This window comes from Pezoporus flaviventris, unplaced genomic scaffold (assembly GCF_033815535.1).
Source record: "Pezoporus flaviventris isolate CSIRO_AGI_PZ_B2104156 unplaced genomic scaffold, CSIRO_AGI_Pfla_v1 ptg000213l, whole genome shotgun sequence".
Classification (NCBI taxonomy): Eukaryota; Metazoa; Chordata; class Aves; order Psittaciformes; family Psittacidae; genus Pezoporus; species Pezoporus flaviventris.
Genome location: NW_026892761.1, coordinates 10,847,916 through 10,869,985, shown reverse-complemented (window position 1 = coordinate 10,869,985; position 22,070 = coordinate 10,847,916). Strand labels below are relative to the sequence as shown.

Sequence of the window (22,070 nt, the reverse complement as noted above, 5' to 3'; positions counted from 1 at the left end):
CTTATAATATTCAAATCTTTGTGGATAAGACTTCTTTTATATGTGAGATTTGAAATTATTTTACAGAATCTGATAAAATGCAGTATGTAAATTCTTAGATTTTTAGCATATGCTGTTTTTTAAGAAGTCTTAACAATTTTGATAGGTTATTTAACTACCTTTCAGAGAAATCCCTTTGAATTTCACTTTGAATCTCTGTTTTGGGTCTGTGTGTACAAAATACCACTTTTGTCTGATCCAGAATACAGTCAGAATTTATCTGAGGATCAAATTGCCTGTGTTGATCTCAGTCCTGTTTGCCTGTGCCTGTAGACTTCAGTAGGAGTTTCTAAGAGAAAACAAAATCTGAACGCTTGTGCTTGAGCTGTGTTGCAAATAGTTGAATTAAATATTTCAAGAAAAATGTATATTGTCTTTTATTTTGCAAGATGTCATTTCTGTTTTGCTTTAAATCAGTAATACATATTTGAACATCAGTCAAATACATCTTACTGCTGCAAACCAATGTGCACTGAAAGTAGAATGCAGAGTCAGTGTTAGTCTTCAGTGATGAGGAGATGGTTTATTACAGAAATAGCTGTAAATGAAATATATTCCCTATATAAAAAATACAAGGCTGTGTTGTCTCTGGAAATTATTGTATGGAGGTTGTCAGTAAATAATTTTTTTCCACTCATCCCATCTACCTAAATGTACTTGATAACTTTTCTGATTTGAGCTTCTGGCTTTTGCGTGGGGGTTCATTATATTTTTACCCTGTGATCACTGCTATTTCCACTAGATGGACCTCGTGAGATGGTAAACTTTTTGTTCCTGGTCTACCTGAATTTATAAGTGTATGAGACAGTATTTTTTTTCTTCTAACTGTACAAGGTTTTAAAAAGTACACTGCAAGGCCTGAGTTCTCTTCTCATAGTGAATGCATATTGGAAAAAGTAAAACAACTGCTAATTTTAGTGAGGACCTGTGATAAAATACAGCTATGAAAGTTTACTGTCCTGTCACTGTTGACCCAGCCCTGTTACCTTCTAAAAGCTTCAAGCAGGTACAAGCAAATTTAAGCAGTGTCACAAGGGAGCATTCACAAAGGCAGCATTCAGCATTGGGAAATGTTTTTTTGTTGTTTTTTTGCATGTGGTCTCCAAACAACAGAGCTGCCAGCAACAAGCTGAGTGTGACCCCTGTGACTCCACAGTAGTCACAACCTGCTGGCTCTTACCAGACTGAAGCCTGGGATGCTGGTGGTGGAAGGACAGCTGAGAACCTGGAGAAGAAGTAAAGCTGCTTGCTGCATAATTACAAGATGGTTAAGTCACGTTAGTAATACCATAGCCACTGTTAGACATTTCTAAAGCTGCTCTGAGTTACCCTAAAAATCTTTATCATATTTTTCAACATCCCTTTAGTGAGTTTTATGGAGTGTTTTTATTACCAGTGAAAGCGCACATCACTGCTAAACGGGAGTGTTACTTTCATGGATTGTTAGCCAAGGCTGTAGTTAACAGCAGGTCATCTCCTGTTCTCAAACTAAGTGGTCATTCTGCTGAAGAAACTTTTCTATCCTTTCTGTTTACCCTTTTTGTATATTACACCTGGACTATCACTATGTTGTTGCATAGAATGAATAGTATTAATAATAAAATTATTGATCAATCTAAATAACAGTATGTTATTAGTTACAGTGTTACATGAACTTGTGAAAAGCCAGCAAGTTACAAAATTGCAATAAATAGGAAAAAAGAATCTTTGAGTAATTCAGGTCTTCAGCTGGTAGTCACATAAGTCAAACATAAAAGGTTGTACAAAGCTGCAGGTAGCTACAGCAAAGCCAGTGAGCTTCATTGGGCCTGGGAACCACACCTCTCAGGGTTCTTCTGTTTCTGACTTACATTGTAAGTGTTGCACTGTATGTACTTACCTTCTATTCTTAAATTTTAGTTTAGCCAAAGATGAGCTCTGTATTTACCTTACTCCATCCCAACACTGAGTGGCAGAAGAGAATGGAAAGTTAGTGCATCCACTGTTTGCACTGATTCATTCACCTCACAGTGATTTAGGAGTAGTTTGTACAAACAATTTTACATTGCATGTTTTCTGTTATTTTCATGCTTTATGGAGATCATCTCAATGAAGCTACAAGATCAAGAGCACCTTCTTCAAGTCTTTAATACTAAGCAACTTCCTATAAGGATGTAATTTAAGACTCTTGCAGAGAAATTTTTTGTCCTATGCATGGATGTGCCATTTTGTTGCTGTCTCAGCAGGCATGCTTTCCAGCTAGCCCTTTTTTTTTTTTTCCCCTAAGCTTTTTCTTTTAGTAATATTTTGAGTAGAATTCTCAGATGCTCCAAGGTGTTGAGTATTAATGGAATGTCTGGCTTTACTTTCACCCTCAAACAGTTCTGCTAGCTTTCTTATTCATATCTAGTGACCTTTTTCTTACTGTCAAGAAAGCATAAGATTTGTTTGCCAAACATCAGAGCACATCGTTATGTATCTATCTATGCTTGTCCAGTTTACTGACTTTGAATAACAGTGACCTTAACTGTCATTCTTTAGAGGACCAGAACCTTAACTAGTGTAGAATGACAATCATATTCTGCTGGTCAGGATCTGGTCCAAAACACCAATATACCAGAAGATAGAAAACCTCAGTTTAATATCATCGTCTTGTAAAGATTCTGTTGTGATAAAAAAGCAATATGATCTGGTGTATAATAACAGTGATCTCCTCCCTTCAAAGCTGTCCCTGGGGAAAAAAAGAGCTTTAGGAACCATGTTCATTTCCTGCAATAAGTAGTCATTTAATTAAAGAACAAAAGTAACAGGAATCAAAAATGCTTGCAGCTGTGATTCTGTTAGACATTATATAAAAAAAGAATGAAATTATAATACATTAAATTAGTTTTTAGATCATGAACTTAAGTGTTTTACAAACTAATTGTGGTAAGTTCAAAATGTCTTGTCAACATAATACTGAATGACAGTGTGTCATGTCCATTTATGTCAGAGGCCTTGGAATGGTAAAGCCTGTACATGCACAACATCTCCTCTTCCAAGATAGACTGCAAAACAGTTTAAAACAAATGTTGAAGGAGAGTAGTAGTTCTTCCAGGTAGCTTTACTTCAGTCTTTTTCAGCAGATCATCCCACTCCACAGGCCATCTCTCTTCTGACTTCAGAGCAGAGTACAGCTCTGGTGCTGCTTTCTGTCCATAAGTGCTGCAGACTTCAGCTGCAGAGTCCTTCTTCCACATAAACATCAAGGTAGCCTGAACTGAACTTTAGGGAAAGACTTATATATTCCCTGATGTGAGTTCAGCAGCAATATCAAAAAGTAAAGACAGATTCTTCTCAGAAGAAAATTTCTATGGCCTGTGAAATCTAAGAGAAATAAGAGAGATGTTTCAAACCACTTTGAATTTTCTAATATTGTATAATTTTAAAAAGATTTAAAAAAATGTTTAAAGGTACAGTAACAGTACTGAAGAACAGCAACTTTAATTCTTAACATTCACCAGCACAGTTCCACACGTGTGCCATGACTGTAGTACAGTTACAGTCCTTAGGGCCCAGTCTGACCAGTTCACAGTTACTTGGGAGTGCAAATGCAAATATAGATACGGAGTTGATTTTGCTTTCTTTCCTTTTAGGAATTCAGACAGTTTGTCATTGGTAGAAATATTCTTTATTATGCAGGGACTTTGTTATTTTCTAACAGGTAAGCACATATGGTTGGTTTAATGTACGATGATATTAAAAGTCTGTCTGGAATAACTACACTCTTGCGCTGTAGGCTTGTTCTTTGGTTGAGGTTATGTAACTGGAGTCCCAGTGATTTGTAATGCCTTAGCACCGATTGTAAAGTGTGAGCTTGTTTACTCCCAATATCCTGAACAAATTTCAAGATATATCTTTACTATCTACTTAAATTCCAGAGGTACCTTCAGTGACAGAATGTGTATCTCACTTTCAGACTTAAACTGCAGTCCTCCCGTTCCCCACCCTCTGCCCATGTTTAATCCTGTCAATGCAGTGATGACTCTGTAATGTTAAAAGAGCCCTGACAACTGCATGAACAGTCTAGAATTACACATTTTCAGCATGTAGATCAATGATCATCTTTTCACTGGGCATCCAGAGCTTACTGGAACTGGAATTTGTTGCATTCAGAACTAAGTATGGCACCGTGGGCGCAGGTGTGGCTGAAGGGAGCCTTCCAGGACACCACACTGCACATCAAGTTCCCTAGTATAGTGTTAAGCAACTTATTTTAGCAGCAAGCACACCTGAGGATGCTTACAGCCATAGCAAGAGTACACTGTGCTCCCAACAGCTCCAAAAATTGTATTTTAAGAGCAATTGGACTTGCTCAAGGGATGTAACGGAAATTGTAGGAGCCAACTGATTGCTGTTTCAATTTTTCTCTAACAAGGTCTTTTTGCAAGTAACGATGCCTGTGGAATCAGCCTCTCACATTTTTTCCCCACTTAGAAGAGGGAGATGAACGTTTCCATGCATGTTTAAGCATGGTACCTATCAGCAGTGCTGGCACATGAAGCAAGTACTGCAGTGACTAGGTTCATGTTGGCCTGACCGCTTGGACAGTGAGAGGACTCAAAACCAGTCATCTCTCCTGTGCTCTCCACTACTATTAAGTGTGCTTGGGGGGCTGCCATCCTTGCAGTAGCAACTGGACCTGCATGCAAGGGATATTGAATCCATTAGAACAAATCCCACTGGAACTAATTATTACTTCCGGCCATTACGTATGTCTTGTTACAGTGTGTAGAATTTGGTATCTCTTAGCAGGGAAGTTGCAATGTTTGTGATAATGAGGTTGCAGACTCCAGTACATTTAATTCAAAAGCCTTTCTATAGCATATTGTTTGTCTGTTTAAAAAATCTTTTTTTTTTCCTTTTATTTTGTACATCTAATTTTTTGTCATAGCTTTTGAATCTTCAGTGCAAAGAATGCAAGCTGAGTGATGTTCTGGAGAAGCTCTGTGGGGGCTTCTCAGTATGTGCTAATGAAAGCAAAACTAAAATAGAGAAGCCAGGTTCAGAGCAGGAAAAGAAATATTTCCATTTTTATTTTAAAACAAAGTTTCCTTTGCACAGTCTTCTCCCACATCCAGCGTATAAGAGCTTTGGGACTCAAGCAGACTGGATTTAGCAGGCAATGGAAATAAACAGCTGGAAAACTGACCTTGTCAAATGTTTGCTTGATGCGTGTACCTCCATTTCATTACTTTTGTATTCATTTAGCTCTTTCCTAATTGCTGCCTAGGAATTGCAAATAGAAGAAGGTTAACGATCTTGTGAAGTATAAGTGTGGTAAAATACCAGACTTGCAGAGCAGAACAGGAGTTTTTTTAAGGCAGAACTAATAGGTCTTGGATATAGCAAAGGAAGATGTCATTTTAGTTATGTCGGTACCTTATCTGCTGCTGATAGTCTTGTCCATGGTTTATCTGCTCGCCTGTCATAGTCCTGTGCTTTTGCTACTTCCACATAATCACTGAATCGAATCAGGATCTTTCTGTCTCTTAGTTCATCAACTGTAGGTCTCTGGTTAAGCTGTATTAAGTAGTTTTGTAAAAACAAACAGTGTTAATAACAAACATCTCAACAAAATGTGCAATGTCTTCTGCTTCCTGTCTTATCTTAGTGTGCCAAGTCCCAACCCTTGGAAATTCCAGGGAAATACTCAGCCCTTTGGAGGACTGTTAAAAGAGTATTAATGGTTTAAATGGAGATGTGGGCTACAGCACAGTGGTTTTATAATGGACAAAAGAGAAAAATATTTTACCCTGGATTTTGATAAAGTGTCTTTACAATATGTAAAGGAATCGTGATGAATTTATTATGGTCTATGTATAACGTCACACACTGTAGGGGTTTTCTACTACAGTCCACAGCAGATTGTGTGAGGTTTTCAGGACTGGACCCATTGTAAGAATTTTGATTTGGCTTTTCCAAGTTATCATATTTGGTTTATCATTCCAGTAGGGATTCCTGTGAACAAAACAGCAGATCTAGTTCTGATTCTGGGAATACCTTAAATGCAAAGAGAAAAAATCTGTTGTGGGAGCACACCTGGTGCTCAGCAGGGAGTCAGCTCTGCTCCTGATTGCTGCAGAAAGTGAAGTAGTTCTTTCCCAGTAGTATAGCTGAAAAATACCCAGTGTGCAAGCAAAGATCCCTTTTCTGACTTAAACTTTATATGTAAATGTTCTACTAAGTCTTGTGTAGCTGAGATAAATACTTTTATAATTCATATTGCCCAATGCTCAGACACTGCTAAGAAGGATGTCTGTTAAAGGCGGCTTTGTGTAATAATGACCTCTATGACTGGTTGATGTTATATCAGTTTTGGTAAGTTTCTAAAAACAACAGAAGGTATTGCAAGATCTTACCTTTCTTGTCAGTCTCTGTTTGATTTCTCTCCTTTCTTCCTGTTCTGTTTGATCATTTCGTTCTGTGAAGAATATAAAAAAGAGAGATGACTTTCCACATGAGGAGGTTGGTATTTTCTAAAGTTCCAGGCAATAAAAACCAAAAGCTCAGAAATATCAGTAGGTGACTCTTAGTTGTGTGTTTTGTTAGTTCAGTACATCTCTTTGGTTCTGTCAAAATATCTGGTAGCCTCTGTAGTGACAACATCCTCATGCCAGTATCTGCTTTTCTAAAGTCAGCTCCAGTGAGATTTAATAAAACAACAGCAGCCACACCAACTCTCCAGCTATATATACTTTAGAAGGAAAATCAAAATATTTCATAGTTAATCACAATTTTTTCCTTCTCCATATTGTCGGAGCCACTCATTGCTGTCACATGCTGAAAAGATTTATTGCAGCAGCTCCAGGGAAAGCGTGTTCTTTCCTGTATAACCTCATTCTGAGGTGACACCTTTAGATGGTCACACTGTCACAGTAGTTATCTCGCACTTGCATGCTTTTTCTCGTTGCGATTTGGGATATGCCACTGACATTAGAACCTCTTTATCCTCACGGGGTTTGCTTTCGTAGCATCGTAGCATCGTTCCACTCTAACCTGAGGCAGGCTGCTTTTGTGTGTTGTGCCTATTAACATTCAGGCCGTGATAACTCCTCCACCCAGGGTCTAAAAATAGACCAGAGTGCTGTAACGCTGTGTGAAATATATCCTTTGCCTTAGGAAACGATTTAATGGCATCTCTATTTCTAGTACTATCTGTTACTAAATTAAGGTGTGAGTCTGTGACCTGAAAAAAGCTGAAGACCTAGAGGAAAATGTAACCATTGTGGGATTCTCTAGATACGACTGTGACTATGTAGATATATACACCACTTGCATGAGATATTTCCAGTGTTAAAGCACACGTGATTTTTAATACGCCTTGAAAAAACACTAGAACTGCAGATGAGTTTCCAAAATGATATTTTTAGTAATGAGGGATTTTTCTGCCTTATTTTTAGGCTCATTAGATTACACTGAAGTGCAATTGTAAGTATCTATTTAAAATAACACAGCAGTGCATAGCTACAACTGGCTATAGTAGAAATGTAAATCAAATGAATCTAAAATGCTATAATGTGCTGTATTACAATTTGGTGGCGAGGCACACAAATATAAAAGAGAATAGGATAGCTAAAATGAGTGCTTTGTCAGGGATGAGCAGCTATTGAAGTCTGGAATGTTTAAAAAGAGAACAGGTTTTAAAAAGTAGAGTGTATTCTACGATGGAAGAAATTACTAATATGCTTCATTCGGGTTTAATTCACCCCTTTTAAAACAGATATTATCTATATATTTTATTCAGAGATCTTTCTGTGGTGTAGGCCCTTTTTAAGGTGTGACTGTAATGTGCCCCGAGAGAATTCCTAAAGCAAAACTACAAGGACACATTCCTGATAAAATACGCTTTTCCAAATACAGTAAACATGTTTTAGTGACCTAATTTGATGAGAGATGCACCCAGGTTCAGTGCTTATACCCAGCTCCAAGAAGTAATAATTAAAAAATAGTTCTTTTAGAAAAAATTAACCCCAGAATTGAAAGGAAATGCTAGCAAGGGCATGATAAAATTTGGGTGTGATTACAGAGGCAAACCAGAGAGGTTTTTCCCATCAATATCATTCTGCCTGTGCTTGGAGGGCTGGTTTCGTAAATTTTGGTGGAGAGACGCTCCCAGTCATGAAGTATCATGTACAGTGCTGTAACTCATTTTGCTGCTCTCTGAGTTACCCAGGGAACTCTTGGCTGTTCATGGCACTAAACCAGTTGCTGCTGTTAAGAAGGAACCAGGGACTGTACAGTGTGAATTACGAGATGCTGTCTTTTCCCATGTGAACACCAGCTTTCTGATGAATGCAGGACAAACACATGTGACTACCTGGGCTGTGATAGTTCATGTGTTTTTCATGTTTGTGGTAAACCAGTGGTAGTTAAAGGACTTAGAAGATCCACAACATTGTAGGAAAGCATTGGCTTTAAGTTTGCTTTTTAAGTATTACTTTTATCTGCAAAACATCTTCCTAAGGGAGATAAGAAGTCACTTCTTTTAATCTTCCCAAGATTTCTTTTAGAATAACACAATAATTGCACTCAGGCACTTGAAATGTGCTTCTTATTTGACAGAGTTGTTCAAATGTGAATTATTAGTCCTTACAACAGCTTTGGTGTAGCATTGCTTCTGTTAGCAGTATATACAGGGAACATCAAAGATGTTAGGAAACTAAGAACACAACTGTACAAACTTTTACGACCTGGAGGAGGTTGCAGTGATTTAACTGAAGGGCATTTCTACCACACTTGCAATAAAAGGAAACTATTAATTTCTAAATTCACTCAGGTTGTTGCATCTGTCCAGCCTTTTAAGATGACAGCTGACGTAAGTAAGTGGTGGCTGTAGCTCTTTACAAGATACTTAGCTTTTTATATAGTGGAAGGGGTAAGTAAAATAGAAGTGTTTCTGATCTCAGCTGAACCTGTGCAAAGCCTGAGCCTGGACTGAAGTCAGTAAATGCGCTCCATGCTGGGAGTTCTTTAAATGAGATACAAATCTAAACCAGCATGTTTAGCTGGCATCCAGGAAATATCTTTAATTCTGCTTTATCTTCTTTCCACTTTATCTCTCTCTAAGCTCATTATATGAATGTATTCAAACTTTTTTTATTATTAAAGCTGGTCAGTGTAACCCAGATTAAGGATGTAACCAGTACGCTTCAAAAAGTAAACAGGAACAGGTTTTTTCAGTGGAGATCAGCTCTTCCTTAGCCAGGAAAAAACCCGAAGAAACAGGATTTCAGAGATCTTGGGTACTGACTTTTGAAAATATGGCCCCACATATTTCAGAATCTTGGGTTACTGTTGTTTATTGTCTCTTGTGGTAAATGACAGATGAAGCTAGGCCAAGTTCCATTCACATTTGCAAAGCATCTATCTATCCTTTTTCCCATCTATCTATGTACGTGTGGACATCTAATTTTACTATGTGCATTGTATGCATCGGAACAGTGCTGAAAATAACAATAAGTACACTGTGGAGCTCCTTTTTGTTAAAACTGAAATGAAATATCCAGTAACTTCAGTGGCAAGAGTATAAGGCTTTTACTATGAACTACCAAGAAAGTTCTGAGATGCTAAATTTTAGGTGACAAAATGTAGATAGAACTTTTTTCCTAGTGAATTACAATCACATGAAATATGAATCAAATAGCAGAGGCAGTACTGCTTGTAAGGCAGACTTATGTGGGTTTATGTTTTATGCTTGTTTAATGAGAAACAAACTATTTAGATTATTCTGATTTTCATCTTTCAACACTAAATAGACCATGAAAATAACAGAAGCAAGATACTTTCCCTTTAAGCAGATGGTCTCCCCCTTCCTCCTGTCTGAGACCCATAATGGAGACAATTCCAAAGCTCTCCCTCATCTTCTTCTCACAAGATTCCCAGCACTTGTGAGGAAAGGGATGATGTTCACCACTTACTTGATCCCCAAGCCACAGCACAGATCTTTAGGAAGAGTTGCACATTTCTGCCTTGTGTTTATTTGAGAGATGTAGAGAACATTCCCCTGTGGCAGTATCTGTGCAGGCCTGGAGCTGTCCCTCTACTAATATCTCAGAATGAGTTGTCTTCGGGAAGCTCTCTAATGATATGAACAAATGTTAGGAGAATCGCACCTCTGGAGGGATGCTTTCCATATTCACTTCAGCTTTGGGGGTATTCACTGTACAGTTTGCCATGACTGTCCATGTCTTGAAAAATGTCAGTTCAATTCCCTTTGCACTGTGTGACACTAGGATTGTATTCCCCTCTTAGACATCCCTAACAGTGTAATCAGAACAAAAATGGCTTGAAAGGCTACATTTGAACCAGTCACTTTTTTCTGTACTAAATTGCATGCCTTTATCAAGTTGTAAATTCTGAATCCTGCAGTATTTGAAACCTAGGACGTGAAAAAGTGAAACTTTTAGGTACAGAAAGTAATCCTCGTCAGTTAATTTGTCTGTTTAAAAATACTGTGTTCTAGAAATGCAGCCACTGGTTCCAGCAAACACATATAAAATACTTCAGGAAAAAAAATAATACTCACGTTTAAGTATATTTCTTCTTTCTAGCTCCTCAACAGCAGGTCTTTGGCTGAGTCGCCTGCGGAAAAACACCAAAATCACATTTTGTACCATGCCTGTCCTTTGGAAAGTCTGCAGTATTCTGAGTTCTGGTTAGTGTTTTCCTCAGGGAGGGGACTACAAAATCCCTCTCCAGTACTCAGGAAGGAAAAAAAAGCACAAGAATCCTGACACCAGAATGCTTTCTTGTGTTATTTTCCCAAATATCAGCAATGCAGGTAGAAGTTCTCCTCTAGTTTGCTCTGCTGTCAGTGAAGCGCTTCCTCAGAATGTGCATCCTTTTCACCATACTTTCCAGACAGTCAGTTGGAACCAGTTAAATTCACTCTTGAGAGGGTATTTAAGGTGGTTATCAACTGAGTTGCACAGTGATCTTCTGTAGCTATCACTGCCTCTCCCTTTTAATCTCAGGTAGCAGTGGGCTTCTTTTTTTCTGTTAACACCAGTGGTGCATCCTGACAAAATGCAGACTTGCCAGAATAAAGCTTTCCCGTGGTTTCCCGAGTACACATCTAACAGACCAATCCAGCAGCTCTCCTCCTGCCTGCTGAACAAAAATTCGTGTGCTGCTCACAGCCTCATGCTGTCTGAACGGAATGTCTTATGCAGTTTCACCTCCCCTTTTCAGTAGTGCTGCTTCAGGATTGAGTCTTCAAGTCATATGACCAGTGCCACGGCGATTTTATTCTGCATACTAAATGAGACTTCCCCATGAGACACTGCTAATATCTGCAGAGAATCTCAGGTAATTGAACCCCTCCCTTTGGCAGACACACACACACACACATGCTGCATTTGCCATCTTTCATGTAATAATCCAGCAAGCAGATTGGAAAGAGTTTATGATGCTTTCTGGCCCGCATCCTGGCAACGTTAAGGATTCTCATCGTCTTGCCTCCAGCAGATGTTGCCAAGCCAGAGATGGAGTTACAAAGAAATACTCAGAGCAGGGACCACACTGCAAACCCCTGCTGCAGTAGTCATCCTTCTAGTGAGTATAGGAAATAAAGGAATGATTATAAGGTAATGCCATAACAAGATCTACATTTTACCTACATGGAGACACTGTTACCAGACTATAAAAAAAAAACATAAAAGTACCTGATACAAATTTCTCCTTGTTCTGTAAGCCTTACCACATATATTCATTCAAAATAACTGTCTTTATTATCAGACCAACAGCCCAAATTATAAATGCAACTCCTTACCCTTTTTTAATGAAGTTCCCTGAGATCCCTGGGAAAGCTTTCAGCTTTGGCAACAGGAAAGCATCACAACTGCTATACCAGATTCACACCAACAGAAAACTTATATGATGAGCTCTTGTGCTTAGAAACACCCACAGTGTAACTCTCGTTCTTCCTACCTAACATTTTGGATCACTTAAAGGTTTTCTCCTGGTCTCTGGATTTCTCTTTGGACTAATGAGTCGGATACTCCAGCAGTGGATGTTGCAATAATCCAAACTGAAACAGGAACGATGCTAAAATGCCATACTAAAGGCTTTAAGCATGTATTTTCAATTCCTGTTACCCTTGGACTCCTTCTTCACTCATTCCCCTTTATGCCTCAGAAATGATACAAGTCTCTCCAGGTTTTGTTTGAAAGAGATTAACATGCATTTTATAATATAAATCAGAGAATGACTTACTGGGAGAGCTTATCTGCAAATGAAAGGTCCACCCGCCCTGCTGCTCACATGCCTCTCTCAAACCATTCTTAATTACAGCCCTTCCATGTGAGCTTTATGGATTCTCCCAGAATCTGTACATTAGACTTCAGAGGCCCCTTTTAAACTGGGGGATTAAAAGCCTATAAGAAGTGATTAACGCAGTATGAGAATGTCTATGAATGCTCTTTGTGTATATATATACATAGCTATAACATGTATGATGGTTAATTGTTTAAAACCTTGTTTCCCTTCTGGCTTTGATAAATACATGGTAGGTGCCCAGAGACAATATATTTCTGTGTACATCCTCAGCTTCACCCACAACAGAAGGAAAAGGTGCAGATACACACAGGCATATAAATACACACAGAGGGCATTGGGTTTTTTTTCTAAGATTTTCAAACGCAGGGACCACGCTTCTGAGCTTTTTCTCATAACCATGGAACCAGATGTGGAATTTCTTCGAAACAAATTTGTAACATGATCAGGAAGCTGGGAACAGCGTCAGGATGAAGCAACGGGAAGTGGCAACACTACTGACACTGCTGCTACGAAGGCGTTTCTGTTCACAAGAAGCCTCTCTGTGTACAGAACCCCCTTTGGTTCGTTTTCTCTGCTGTGAGAGCTGTGCTGCACGGCGGCTGGACTCTGGGCAAGGGGGAAATGGTGCGGGTTGGTGAAGGACTCCAGCGGCCTCCACTGATGGCTGCGGGTGGTACTGAGGGGAAGCAGCGGTGAGCGGCGAGGGCCGGGGGAGGACACATCCCTGATAAGTAAACCAGGACGTGAGAGGCCCTTTTGCAGGAGGGTCTCTTGATGTCCGGAGGGCAGCGTGCCCGCTCGCAGAGCATGCTGCCTCTCCTGACTGTCCATCACGGCAAGAAACTGCTTGCCGCTGAGTGTTCAGTGTGGGAGCAGAGCCTGTCCTGCCCGAGCTGCTTTGGGTGGATGGAGGAAGGTGCTTCATCCCCCACAGGGGGCTGAGCAGCACTCAGCTTCCTCAGAAGGGGACTCGCAGTCCCCCTTGCCACCGCCAGCCCCCCTCAGAAGGCCTGCAGGAGGGCTCGGAGCGAGACAAAGACAGACCCGTTTCTGAGGGCTCCGGTCAGGTCAGCGGCTGGGCACAGCACAAGGGAAAAGCGGCACTGTCAAAACACCTGTGCCTCCTGAAGGGAGCCTGTGAGTAAGAAGCTGTTTCAGGTGACTTCGTGCTTCTGCTTAGCCGAGCTGTTTTCTGGGCACCATGGAGCTCTGCATGCTCTCTGTTTTGGATGTTTATTCTCTGAAGCTGTTAAGCATGAGCTGCTACCTCTAACAGACCCAGAGAGCTCCCCGTGTGCATTGAGCTCAGTGTGTTCCCTCAGGAGGCGGCTGTCCGGCCCTGCAGAGAGGCAGCACCATGGCCTCGGGCAGTGCGGCCTGGGAAAATGGCAGCCACTCTCCTCACACTCTTGCTGGGGAGCACAGGCCGGGAAGCAGGGACTGAGACACTAAGGCTCTAGGGAGGGGATGCTCAACTCTCCTGTGTTTAAAGGAAACAAACTCCAGCTGAATAATGATTATCAGCAGATTGCATCGCAGCAGGGGAGTTGGTGTGTGATCCCAGAGGATGAACCAGGCACCTGGTATGAAGGAGCCTTTGTGAAGGCTAAAACATGAGCCCTCCATAGACTGTGGGTGATCTCCACAACCTTCGCACACAGAGGATTCTGTGTTTCAGAACTGCAGACCATTTTGAAGCAGAGTCCTGGCTCCTTTCCTGTGGGTTCACAAAGCTCCTGCACCTGAAGGTGGGTGGTGGCAGGGCTCTGCCTGGGGCTTCCCTGCCTGGTTGAAGGTCTGAGGTAGCCATGAGGCTCCAGCCCTGCTTGGATGTGGACGTGTATGTGGACGTGAGAGGTGAGTCCTGTGCTTTCAATTTCTGTTGCTTTTTTCATCTAGGGAATCGGTCCAGTATGGGACTTACCTCAGTAAAGCGGCTGTAAACTCAGGTGGGAGGACTAACATAGTGCACAACTTCTGTTGTGTTATAGCAATGGTTTCTTTTTAGTTGACTTTAATTTTTGATATCTATTTCTTGCTTTGAGAAAAACATCCAGTTAATGCTGTTGTGTTCTTGGGTGATATGAAAATCTAGGTTTGGGTGGTTTTGTACTATCTGCTGAGGTAGGAGTGTTCCTTCCAAGCACCTCTGCAAGGACAGCCATTTCTGCATGGGACTTGAATCTTTCTTGAAAACTTTGAAGTAACTTAAAGGCAAGTCCCACCTCTGTCTAGATTCCCTGTGGTGGGAATGCATGGACTGTGATTGATATTGCCAGGATCTTATGTTAAGTGTATCTGCTCCAGGAATTTACTTCCCCATTAACTTAAACCAAAAGATGCCAACAGTAGAAGTAAGCGGAGCTGGACTGGCAGTGCCTCAGCCCAGGGAGAGGGACTCAGGGAAACCAAGCAGAAATTGAGCCACCAGTGTGGCTTCCCTGTAAATAGTGTTTGGTACAGTTCAGAGAGAGTTTGCTGTACCTGTGTCAGTGATGCCCTGAGACTGGGTAGAGACCAAATCCTGAATGTTTTCTCACAATGCTAAAGCAGTTGCCATACATTGGTGGGGATGATACTAACAGGGACGGCTATTTTTAAGTTTGGAAAAATAAGGTTTTGTGTTAATGTTATTCTGTGCAAAGCAAGCAAAAATCTTCAAGCACAACGTGTTCTTCAGCTGTTTGCAGTTCGGGGAGTGTGCTGGGGGTATTTTCAGATTACATTTAGAATGTTTTCCCCAGTAATTTGGGTTCAGAAAGACAACTGGATAAACTTACATGCTGCCATCTCTCAGAAGCCAAAGGCTTTGCCTGCTCCCATGTCCTCTGCAGTGTTACTCTGAGGGTTGGAGGCACAGGTTGTTGCAGGGTAGCTCAGTCACCTGTGGTTCTCCCCAAGAACACCCTGCAGGTATGGCCATGTGCGCTCTTGGTCTCAGGGTACTTCAGGTGCTGACAGTCTGCACATGGCCTCAAGGTTATTTTCTCCATTCAATGTGCACATGGGTATGCTGTGATGTGCACAAGGGCTCCATGCTGGCTCTGAAAGGAGCAATAAATCCATGCATGTCTGACGGTTTCCCTTGACGTACACGTGTGGTGTATAACTGTAGCAAAACAGGCTTCCCAGGGAATAATAAGCGCTGCCCCTACCAGCCCCATGGGTGGGGAGGTTTCTGCTGGCTGGTCTGGTGGAGCAAGCTGCAGCCCTCTGCCAGGAGGGCCTGGGTTGAGGTCCTGCTAACTAACATGGTTGACACCTGCACAAGTACACATGCCAGAGTCAGCTTCAAGGGGTAAACCACTAATTGCTCATCCCTCTGGAGCAAGGGCACATGCTGATGAGCCCAGTGACTCTCACATGTGCCTGTGACTCCTGATCATGGATCAATATTTACTTCACGCAGCCTGATTGTCTCCTTCACTTTCAAGGGAATTAATACTGTGGACCAGCATTACACCAAGGTTGATAGCACTAGACTTACAGGTGACTCTCAGCCCTCAGCAGTCTGAGAATTTGCATGTCACTAGGATCCCAGGGGCTGCTATCAGACAGGCAGTGCATCAGTATGTCCTGCAAGCTGAGACGCTTCCAAGTTCTCTGTCCTCATAGTTCACCTTAGCAGTGTCTGCTTTGTCTGTCGTGGGAACTGCATCTCAGCAAAGCCACAGCAAGCCATGGGCTTGCAGGTACGGGCACAGAACAGCTGATGAGACACAAATTTGGAACAGCCCACCTATATGCATAAGGGGCTAGGCTGTCTTCCCACACCTCAGTCAGTCCTTCCTTTCAAGCTCCTCTTACAAGCCTGCAGTCTCACCTGCCTGGCAACCTCTAGCTAGTGCAGAATCCAGTGCAGAAAAGCTCATGTTCTTGGTTCATGGGGTTTCTTATCTGTTCCCAAAATGTGTTCCTTTGTTTCCCAAATGTTGCATAGATTCTGTTGCACAGTATCTGTATATATGATTGTCATAAAACTGGTTTTCTTATGGATTTGTAGCTGAAGCCAAAAGACATACTTTGGAATCCTGTTTCTGCTTTTACTTAGTTAGATCCATGTGATTCTGATAATCTTCTGTGAAGGGAGAGATGGACTGGGTAGACTTGGACACGTGCATGTGCCTGTGGACTCTGGACTGACAAGTGAGCAATCAATCCAGCTTTCAGTAAATGAGCTGTAGCCAGCAGCAAATTGCATTGATTGTCTCTTGTGACAGGTAGTTTTGCAGTTAGAGTTGGGAAGGGGGTGGGGAGGATTCCTTTCACAGGAGAGCTCCAGTCCAGGCAAGGGGAGGAGAAATGGGAATGTCTTGTGCTTGCTTCTCATAAACCAGCTTGTGCCTTCTGCCTGTCAGGAGGCAAAGGCTCTGCCTCTTAAATTGGCATCTCTATTACCAGAACATCATGTTCAATTCAACAAGAAGTTTATTTTCATCCTTCCTATAAGTAGCTGTGATGAGGACGTGTGCCAGGGCTTTGAGTCACTCCCCTGCTGCACTGTGGCAGTGCAGTACTGCTGGCAATGTACAATTATGGGTAGTAGTAAATTCTCGGTAGGAGGGACTTGCCTTTTACAGTCTGTACAAAATTAGAAGGCAGACACTGAGACACAAACTTGTTTTACCCCAAGGTAATTCTGGAACATGTAAAAAGTGGTAGCTGAGTGATGTGCCAGTGTTTCCCGTAACAGGGAAAGAGTAGCTGCTGCCATTCTTTGATAGAGCAGTATGACAAAGGGGAGATGGTATGACAGATTTTGTGAGTTGCACGCAAAAACTTTTACTTTCAGTGCCCAATATTTGTGTCTATGTCCCTCCATAGTCTATTTCTTGCATCCAATTAAGAAAACTGCCTTTGGGTGTCCAGTAAAAGATGCTGGATAAAGGCAGAGGCTGTGTACGTTGCCTTAATTACACATCTTACTCATTTGTTTGGCCTTTAGTTCTGGCTGGATTTTCAAGGCTGGAAATCAGCAAGAGTTTCAGTTAATTATGTTGTCACTCATTTTCCAGGCAATTACAGTTGTCCATCATTATAATTTCTGTGATATAAGCCCTGCAATGAGGAGTTCAGATTTCAGCTGGAATAAATACTACATACTTGCCCAGTGTGACCCTTGTATCATAACCCACTGCCCATGAATGACCTATATCCTTGTGACAGGTTTGCTATTGCAGAGTGTTACTTGGTGATAATCACTGTGTGGGCTGAAATACCCCAACAGAGCTAGGATCTAATTATGTGAGAGGATTCAAATGGAGAAGGCTTTACAGTAATCACTATTTTCACCACCTGTGAAAGCCCCGCTGCATTTGACCTTTGGTTTCATAGTTTTCTCCATGTGTGAGGAAGAAAGGTCAGACACAGCTGGAGAGCAGAGCCTGCCTCTCAATTCAAAGACCTGCTGCAAATCTCAGTGAAGATACTGAGCATCCTTCCATCGCCTTCAGGAGGCTTTTGCTTTCATACCTCTCTCAACATGCAGTTAAGGGCTCTTGGAGGATGTTGCAGCACAGTCCAGGACTGACATAACATAAGGGTTTCCATTTTTAGTTGAGATACTAGTTAATATACAAGAACTAATATGTCTATAGTAGGGTGTAAATGTAATAGCTGCTTACTTCAGAACAGGAGCTTTCTGCTCTCCCTTCCATCTGCTCCCCCACTCTGTGGTTTAACAGAGCTGTTACATAGTGGACCTATCCTGTTTGTAGGAGAATTGCAATATTTAGTCATTAGTGTGACAAAAGTACAATCAATTATTCAACCAAAGACATGCTGTTTTGGTAGTGGTGTCAGCATGAGCAGCTCTACTACTTTATCTTGCTTCTGCTTTGCCTTGCAGCTGGGCAGAGATCTGGTTTGGGGAATACATTCAAGCTAAAAATAGCTCAGCAAGGAAAACTGCTGAAAGAACGTGTTCTTCAGATAACAGCACGAGTGGTGCAGGCTCCCAGTGCAGCTCCTCTGCTGAAGGCTGATGAGGGCTCAAGGCTGTGTATTAAAATATATTTTGAAAGGTCTTTCAGGTGAAACCATGTGCTGGATCACACTCTGCAGGTCACTGAAAATGGTTAATAATGTTTCATTACAAAGTAATAGATTATTTATATTTTTTTTTCTTTTTTTTAATTTCTGAAGCAGGAGTAAAACTCTGGAGCCCTGTGTTCCCACAGGAAAAAAAAAACAACGGTGTTATATATCTCTGATTTAGGCAAATCAAGAACATTGTGGGCTTGATGCTTCAGGACATCCAAACAGGAGGAATCATATAATCCCCATGGTTTTAGTTCTATCCTATTGTATATGTATTGCCATTATATTATTTTAAATAAAGACATCTCCCACTGCTGAAAGGCTAGTAAAATCAACTCTGATAGAAACTGCCTGAGCAACAGCAGGGACTCTGCTAGTCAATCACTAGTAGGCCAGAAGCAAACCTTTGCTCAGTGGTGGGGACTGCCACTTTCCTGAGACAGTAAAGTGAAACAGTTGCATACTCCTGGGTTATGATATGTACAAAAAGAAACAAAAAAGAAGTTAGGTTTTAGCTTCACTATACAAATGATGCCTAACACAGTGCCTGTGCTTGATCTCCTGCAGGGAGCTGAGGCTGGCTTCCCAGCCAGTCCTGACCCTGTGAGAAATGAAGTGTCTGTAGGCTCATGACTCAACTTCCCAGGCAGCCAGGAGCATGATTTCAGCCACTTCAGTCAGAGAGAACAGGGACAGGAGGACAGAAAGACATTCCAGTTGGACTATAGCACTAGCTGCATTTCAGAGTCCCTCAAACAGAGATGCAGTACATGGATGGAAGCATCCAAAATGTCCTGAATTGAGCTAGGATGCTCCCTGTTGCACAGCTAGCATTAAGATCCTGCAATACCATCCACTTAACCTACAAACAGTTGCTCCTATTAACAGATGCCACTGCAGTTGTACAACTGTGGGATTTGGGTCACTGGAAGAAACCACAGCTGGATTTGCAGAGAGCAGACAAAGAAATATTGGTATGCATAGCTTGTCAGCCTGCCTCTGCTGGCTATATGTAAATTCTCCTTCACCCCCTCATTTAAAACAAAATAATTTGGGAATGGCTGTTCTTGCTCTGGATACAAACTGCTGAGAGTGTCCCCATGAGATGTGAGCTCTGGAGAAGTTACTTCTCTATTCCTTGTAACCTCTATTAGTATATAAAGGACCCTTCGGCAATCTATGAAGTTACAAATAAACACTTGCAGGCATATTTGCCACTGCAAAGTGTTGCATAAAGCAATAGCAAGGGTTTACCCCAGAGCTGGTGGTATCAAGCTGTGTGAGCCTACGAACCCAGCAGCATCAAACCCTAGCAGGAGAGGGCATTCAGCTGCACTTTGCAGTCTGGTTGGAATGTTGGGCTTCATGCCAAAGGACAGCTTCTTAATTACTGAAGTCAGTCAAGGAAAGTGGAGCACTTTCGTGGCTTTGTGTAATCCCTAAAGAAAAAAGAACCCTAAATGATAGTGATTCCTAAAGTTGCAAATTCTTCTGGGATAGACAGTCCTGGCTGGGACCATATGTATGACTGCACACCTGCTATCAAATTGCAGGAATCTCTCTGGGAACACTCTTCCTGGCAACGCAAGTACTCTCTAGTTCTTGCCTGTCACTCACCCACACAGCATCTCCAAAAGGATGGGATATCCCTGCCTTCAGATAGCATATCACCATCTGTTGTACTATTTTCTGTTTCTCTGGTGCATGCTATTGTTAGCCCAGTATTTCTCAGCACACAGCTAGACCAACAGTTTGCCCTCATGCTGTCATTAACCAAGGCTGGCCAGCCTTTGCCCGCAGCATGTTCTGAATCCTGCTTCTTTATTGCATTCCTTTTTTTTTTTTTTTTAATCTTTTGAGTTATTTGTTGATTTTCAATGCAAAGAGAGTTCCTGTTATCAGCATTCAGAGTGAAATGAGAGATTTCACTGCCAACTTGGAGATGTGGCCCAGCACCCTGCAGGAGTGCGAGTCTCCTGGTCACAACAGGAATAACCATCTGTGGTTTAGTTGTTTCACCAGCAGATCTCTGCAGAGGTGGTCTATAGGGTTATCCCTGCCATACAGAATAGGAAAATGTGGCAAAGTGTCTTGGCTGAAAAACCAGGCTTGCAGACACACCAGGGATTTATTAATTTCCCACTTCAAATAGCATTTCAGTGATTAGGTTTTCCTTTGGTTTTAAGTTGGGCTGAGAGAGGAATATGACTTAACCACTTGATGTCACAAAGTGTGACACTAAACATTACCCACAGGCTAACCTACATGGAAATGCAGAGAGGATTTGAATTCAAAAACATCCTAATATTCTGTCTAATCTTCCCCAAAGCTTTCTGCGGCCGTCCTTAGTTCCATTTAGGATCCTGTGTTTAGTTCTGGTGATGTAAATCCAAGTAGAGGTTGCTGGCAAATTTCAGTCAGGACAGAAAATTCTGACCTTTTGAAATCTGGGTTGAATAAACATAAGAATTTAATTATGTAATATTTGCTGTTGACCTGAGCATTTGCTTTTGATATTACCGCTATGATTTGTTGTGGTATAACATACATTGTCTTTTACTGTCAAAGTACACGGCTGTGAAAACCTCTGTGAGCTCTCCATATTCTTGGGAAAGGATTCAATTTTAAGGAGACACATGTGTCTCCTTAGAGTTGCTTTCTGACTGCTAGGATAAGAGTAATCTAAGCAGAGCAGTGTAAGGTGGGGGTAACTTCAAGGCTAGAACAGCCCTTGACTCTCTGCAGATGAGCTCTATCATACACTGCTTTTCTAAGCTTTGGAGCATGTTTTTTTCACGGCAACTGTTGCACAGCAAGTCACAGGTAATCTTGCATTTGAATGCTGGGCCTCCAGTCCACCAGCTAGTCCCTGCTAAACTGAGCTTCCCACTCTAGCCATCCTTGTAGACCTAAGCTCGGTATTTCCACATGCCTCTTGCTCACCATTATCTTTTTCCTGTATGTTGTAAAGAAGCTGCAAAAGTTTTCTTTAAGCTTCATTGCATGATGACTGTAAATATAACTTTATCACATTAGTAGTGGTTTGATTAACCTTTACTTAAGGAGGAGGATTTTTCCCCTGTTGGGTGGTATTCAGAAGTACTGTAGCCACTCCCTGTGAGAATTACAATACAAGGCTCAGTGTAGCCTGGACAGAACATGGCTTTGGCAGACCCCCTCAAATCAGCCTGATCCCTTTGCAATAGACCAGCTGTTACCTGGAGAGACTGTTGGGACATCCTGGCTTTTTAATTGTTTTTAACATTATTTCTGAAAAACTAATAAAGTATTAATTCATTCAGAATTATTTTGCTTAATATGATCATCTCAAGCAAATGACAATGGTTGCTCATCTGTGAGTCATGCAGTCTTGATTTCTGAAGGCTTTCTTCAACAGTGGAGCAGTGATGGTTTTATCCTGGGGTTTGTTCTTGGCCTAGTGGTATTTTACATAATTTTAACAAAATACCTGTCACATCTTTGCACAACAATGGACTAACTAGACTGAAGTAACCTGTTTCTAATGTGATTTATGACTCAGATTTTACCAATACACTGGTTCTTTTAGAACGTGTGTTTCCTATTTGCCTTGATACACTTCTCTGCATAAGTGGACTTTGAACAGAAAGAGGTCCCCAAACTCCAGAGGTGCCTGATTTTTTTCTTATTTCACTGCATAAATGCTTGAGCATGGC

The 22,070-nt window shown here is 41.5% G+C and overlaps 1 protein-coding gene across 4 annotated transcripts in view; it reads right to left on the bottom strand.

Moving 5' to 3' along the window:
* Positions 1-2,779: 2,779 nt before the first annotated feature.
* The window catches only part of PHACTR3 (phosphatase and actin regulator 3), a 107,396-nt gene continuing 88,105 nt past the window's right edge, over positions 2,780-22,070 (bottom strand). For all 4 annotated transcript variants that reach the window (XM_061441829.1, XM_061441830.1, XM_061441831.1 and 1 more), the window contains exons 9-13: positions 10,586-10,641; positions 6,420-6,481; positions 5,440-5,580; positions 5,210-5,286; positions 2,780-3,384 (exon numbers count right to left, since the gene is read on the bottom strand). In XM_061441829.1, coding sequence (XP_061297813.1) covers positions 3,369-3,384; positions 5,210-5,286; positions 5,440-5,580; positions 6,420-6,481; positions 10,586-10,641 — 352 coding nt within the window. In that variant the 3' untranslated portion in view covers positions 2,780-3,368. The remainder of the gene's footprint in view (positions 3,385-5,209; positions 5,287-5,439; positions 5,581-6,419; positions 6,482-10,585; positions 10,642-22,070) is intronic.